Source organism: Olea europaea, unplaced genomic scaffold (assembly GCF_002742605.1).
Source record: "Olea europaea var. sylvestris unplaced genomic scaffold, O_europaea_v1 scaffold2822, whole genome shotgun sequence".
In the NCBI taxonomy this organism is placed as follows: domain Eukaryota; kingdom Viridiplantae; phylum Streptophyta; class Magnoliopsida; order Lamiales; family Oleaceae; genus Olea; species Olea europaea.
In genome coordinates this window covers 14,584-19,673 of record NW_019246721.1, presented here as the reverse complement: position 1 = coordinate 19,673, position 5,090 = coordinate 14,584, and the positions used below count along the sequence as shown (strand labels likewise).

The 5,090-nt window shown below is 37.3% G+C and overlaps 1 protein-coding gene across 1 annotated transcript; it reads right to left on the bottom strand.

Annotated features, from left to right (window-relative positions):
• Positions 1-1,474: 1,474 nt before the first annotated feature.
• Positions 1,475-5,084, bottom strand: LOC111384042 (protein Brevis radix-like 2). Its single transcript, XM_023008256.1, has 6 exons — positions 4,684-5,084; positions 4,434-4,595; positions 3,964-4,340; positions 2,637-2,772; positions 1,888-2,201; positions 1,475-1,677 (listed from the first exon to the last, which is right to left on the bottom strand). The coding sequence occupies exons 2-6, from the start codon at positions 4,551-4,553 to the stop codon at positions 1,599-1,601; spliced, it is 1,026 nt and encodes a 341-aa protein (XP_022864024.1). The 5' UTR covers positions 4,554-4,595; positions 4,684-5,084; the 3' UTR covers positions 1,475-1,598.
• Positions 5,085-5,090: the final 6 nt, after the last annotated feature.

Here is a 5,090-nt window from a genome sequence, read left to right as displayed (position 1 = left end):
TTACAAATTCAATCTTGTGTTTTTATGGTGTGATTTAGTATACTTCAATATTGTCATTAAATTTCATTCTTTATGATTCGATTTGAAATCAGCGTGTGTCATTGGAGCTTCCGCGCCTAACACATTGGAGCTTGGAAGGTAAATATACTAATATGGGTGACAAACTATTCTTTGGAATTGGCAATGGCAATGGTGAACAATCGACAGCAAAATTTTTCTGAGAAGTTCGAAACATTTTGGATCAAAACACGCTGTTTTTTAACGATATTAACCAGAATCACGAGTCCAAGATCTCGGATAATTTGACTCGAAATGTGGGTCTAATTCGGGAACTCAACAATAATTTTAAAAGGGTGGTCGATCACTACGCGGATCTTTCCAACCCTTTCACCAAATCATGTATGGAGGATTTAACTGAGGCCGAATTAACTGGGACAAACTAAATCTTACGGGCAGAAGAGAATTAGGTCCAGCAATTGATGGAATTTTGAATTTCGATACTAAATTTGGAGTGAATTTTACAATTTTTTATACCTTAACCGTCGACATTTTCTTTCACGAAAGAATAAGTGTATAACAGCATTTTTATGTCCTCAAATCTGGATTTAGAATGTCTTTATCTCAAATCTTACAGTTTATTGGTGCTAAAGATTTTCACAAGCTCGCTTTTTTGCGTAAATTTCTATACTAGTTTTCTACTTTCATTGCTCGTATCTGCTTTTCTGCATACTTGAGAAGGCAAACTTTTAAATAAGAAAAAATGATATAAATAAGGACGCAAGATGAGCTGTCCGTGTCCCAAATTATTGTCCACTTACTATCTCATCAATACATTTTTCACATCTCGACATATTACTTCTTCATAGCAAATGGGAATACGCTGAGGGATAATGTGTTGACGCAAGGTGCTAAGGTGTCGAAAAGATACTAACAAGGCAGTAAACGAGACAATAAATCTGGACTTGAAAACAAGAAGTGAATAACATGTTGAAATTATGACTCAAGCTTTAATGGTGATCGGTTTGAAATGATACGGACTTTCAAATTCCCCTTTGTTCCTTTTCCCATGTTTCTACGTGTCCATAGGAAGAGCTGCTAGTGCATTCAACCTTCTCCAAAATAGGAAATTACCTCTCCATGACATTGAATTTTGTTGGATAGTACTAAACACTACTATACAAAAGACAAATAGATTAAAATCTCATCCAATGTACCATCTCTCCTATTTTGTCCGATATTGCATATCAAACACTCAAAAACACAATCTATAAGTTCCATCCACAGTCAAGCTGCACCTAAAAACAAAACTTGACAAGACGACAATTTCTAAGTTCCAAAATTAAGTTACCAAGTCATCGTTACAAATATTAGCCACCCTTGTAAAATTAACTAAAAACCAATGATAAGGAAAAACTAAGTATAACTCAACACCCCCCCCCCCCAACCCCAACATAACCCACGAAGAGGCACAACAAAAAGAAAAAGAGAAGTAATATAATTCACAGTTCAAGATATAACCAACTTGCTGGTGAATCTTGTACATTGAAGAAGCATCACAGAACACTTCAAAGCCTATTTGTAAAGAAGTCAATCCCAGTTCACAAGTATTGCTGTTGAATTCTGGCTCTATTTTCTTCCCACCACAACCGTGCCTGCATTTCTCCAAACCTTTCTCGGCTGCACCAAACATACATTTCCGAGTTAAATAGAATTCACGTTTTTTAGACTACTCGTAAACCAAAGAAACATTAAAATTTTATTGACTTGGCTTGTAAATGAGACTAGAACCCGAAATTCTTCAATACAAGTTTTAAAAGAAATATCTTGTTTTACATGACGTTAATTGATAGAAGCTATAAATTTATGCATACAAAAAGAACCACTTACCTGAACCGCACTCTTCTAAGCTCACGACTGCCACCTGGCAATGTTCCAACAGTAATGTAAACTCCAGGCTCATCTTGCTCGACCCACTCAGTGTCCAAATCACTGGCATTGCTCATTGAAAGCTCCCCGGAGTGGTCAGACTCTCTTGAACAAATAGAATGTGCAGAAGCATCAATGGATGATGCATCTGTCTTTGCAGCACTAAGGCTGGACAGTTTTGGTGACGTTCTAAGATCACCAGAGTCGCAGTAATGGCGAGACTGCATTTGGTGGTGTTCAACAGGACTATTCTCAGCAGATTCAATTTTTGAGTTCTGAAAGAAAAACATTTTTGATGTGATACACATTGTTCGCAAAAATAAAATAGTTTTAGTATCACATTGTTCACAAAAATGAAATAGTTTTCCAAATTAAAGCCCTTGGTAACTAAAATTAGAGGATCCCCAATAAACCCCATGTTCAATGCATTACAAGCATGTATATTACCAATTATCTGCTCCCTGGCAACATCCAGGGAACTGATAGATCAAGTCAACTATCATTCCGAAGAAAGCCAAATCATTTCAAGGATTTAGTTACTAATAACTATAAGAACCATCATCAAATAATTACATACATATACGAGTCGAATTGATTCATAGATGATGTCAACTTTAGAAAAGAATAATTACACTGTCAAAATTCAAGATATGAAGTCAAGAACTAAGCAATAAAAAAAGAAAACCAATTACGGCAGAAGTAAAGCTCACCTTCTCCTCAGGTTTTGGCAGAGTTGTTTCTGGTATTGCTTGATGATTGAACCCCTGAACATTGTATAATTCCGTCACTTTGTCGTAATTGTCTGCCCACCACCTTTGAGCTTGCGATTTGTTAAACATCTCTCGACTAGAAAAATCATGAAGGGGAAGTTTGAATTTTAATATTTGCAATTATTTGGATAACCCTTCAAAATGATAAAGCATGGCAAAAGGAAAAAAAGGGGGAAAGACGAAGATTCCAGCTATTAAATTTATGCACTAGAATAACACACAATTTAGGTATAACATTACAGTAGAAACCAACCATGCCAAGGAAAGGACTAGGGCACAACTCGTTGAGAATATCAACAGAGGAAATAAGCATTTGTACTCATGTAAACCAACAAATTTTTGGTACACAAATTAACCCCAATCATTAGAAGACAGTCCGATGAACTGCATAGGGACACAAGTCTAATTTAGGTTCTTCCATGAGTCCTTTCTTTACTGTGTCCGGTGTCGAAATAGCATCCAGTAGCTCGTTGGCTGAAAGCAATACTTGATGTGCCCTTTCATTATGTACGTAAGAAACAACCTTTGACTCGACGCAACGCGACAGGAACAAATCATTTCTGAGGTGAAGCTGTTTGCAAGTGATATTTGATCAATTACGTATTAATCAATATTCAATTGATTGGTCAGAGATTATCGACAAAAAAGATTTGTCTAAGCAATCCAAATTTCAGTTTAAAACTCGGGTAATGAACCTCTTTGGTTAGCCCTCAAAATGGGATAGACAATTCGTCAATTTGCATTTAGCAAAACAATTGACACTCTAGTTAACAAACAGTCCGCGTTGCATAGATTTATGTGGTAAAAAGAAGCCTATGAAAGTGACGAGTGAGGCCCGTCAGACCTCTCTCTCTCTCTCTCTCTCTCTCTCTCTCTATACTTGTTGGGATTTAATTAATATTCTATTTTCAGTCCCATGATACTCCAGACACGACCCTTCAGTACCGATCCCTTGAAACTAACTAGTTTCACAGCTCCCAAACAAAACACAACTTTCAGGTTCATCTGAAATAATTTCACTGAATCCTATTTGGAAATAATTTTACTTGGCTGTTGATTAAAACTGTTTTCTTGCTTTTAATTTTTGAATATTTCAAATTGAATTATACTCTACAAGTCATTCTTACTCTTTTCATCTAATTATTACTCCTCAGTTCTTATCATTTTTGAAAAAAGAAAAATGAAATTATATAAAACTCAAACTGAATACGCTACGAAATTAAAATTTATATTTGACAAATCTCAACACAGAAGCTGACAGCAGTACCTGAATTGAATCCTTTTGAGACCATTTCCTCCTTGAGGCAATGAAACGAAAGTAATCAGCACACCAGGCTCAACCTGTGCAACCCACTCTTTGGGCTCATCTTCCTCCATGAACACTACCGATACACTTCTACCACTAACTGAAGAGGGCGTGACTTCACCGCTGGAAAGGGCCTTTAGTTTGGCTTCCATTTCCTTCCCCCATAGCCTTGGATGGTTGTTTAAGCTCCCTGTCCTCTTGTAGGTGCCGTAAAATCTCCCCGAGACCCAGCCGGCTTCCGAGTCAGGGTAGGCTCGGTCCTGGTTGTTGCTTGAGGAGCGGGAACATGGGTTGCAGGACTTGTAAGCACCAGATGCCTTTACTGCCATATCCTTTATCTAAAACACAAATACCCAGTAATTTAGATTGATATTTAAGAACCCACAAATAATAAATGATGAATTACGGAGAAATTTGTAGTGTTGTATTACCTGGTTCGTTAGGGCTTTGATTGGTTGTTTACTGGACAGAGTGACGGCGGTGTCATCCTCTACTGGAGGGTTGCGAAGAGATCTGGCAGTTTGCTGCTTTGAACAAGCTATGCAAAACATATTCGATTCAATGCCCCAATTTACTCGAGATTCACTGAGAATCTGAAAAAACAAACAGTCACATCATGAATTGAATAGAATAGTGAATCAAACTTTTGAGGGCCTACATCACAAAAGATAAAATCATTACAATGAAAATATAGCAAACGCAAGAAACACCGGGCCCAGAAAATCTTCAGCTACATTTTAAGTAGAGAAACCAATAGAACCAATACACATTTCCTCCGAAGAAAACTTCTTTAGAGAAAATCTGCAGCAGAGGTGGAAGAGACCGAAAAGGGTTGAGTGTGAAATGGCCCTTGACTCTTCGTAAGAAGAGTAGGGTGTAACCCGGGCGTTAAAGACGGAAGTGTAATGTACAGTGCATAGGTTCTGACGATTAGAAATTGGAAACTAGATCAAAATAGCCGTTCATAATCATGGTAGTGTACAATTTTATATTAATTGAACAAACTCTCTCTCCCCCGAGGTTATGGGTGGAAAGAGCGAGAAACCAGCAGCCATGTATTTTTATATTTTGCTCCTGGGAATAAAAAA

Excerpts from the sequence above, each read along its gene's own strand:
- LOC111384042 (XM_023008256.1), bottom strand. The coding sequence starts at position 4,553 with ATGTTTTGCATAGCTTGTTCAAAGCAGCAAACTGCCAGATCTCTTCGC. Across the intron at positions 2,773-3,963 it reads CTCAAAAGGATTCAATTCAG|TCGAGAGATGTTTAACAAAT; the intron begins GTACTGCTGTCA and ends TGATTTTTCTAG. Across the intron at positions 2,202-2,636 it reads TGCCAAAACCTGAGGAGAAG|AACTCAAAAATTGAATCTGC; the intron begins GTGAGCTTTACT and ends TTTTTCTTTCAG.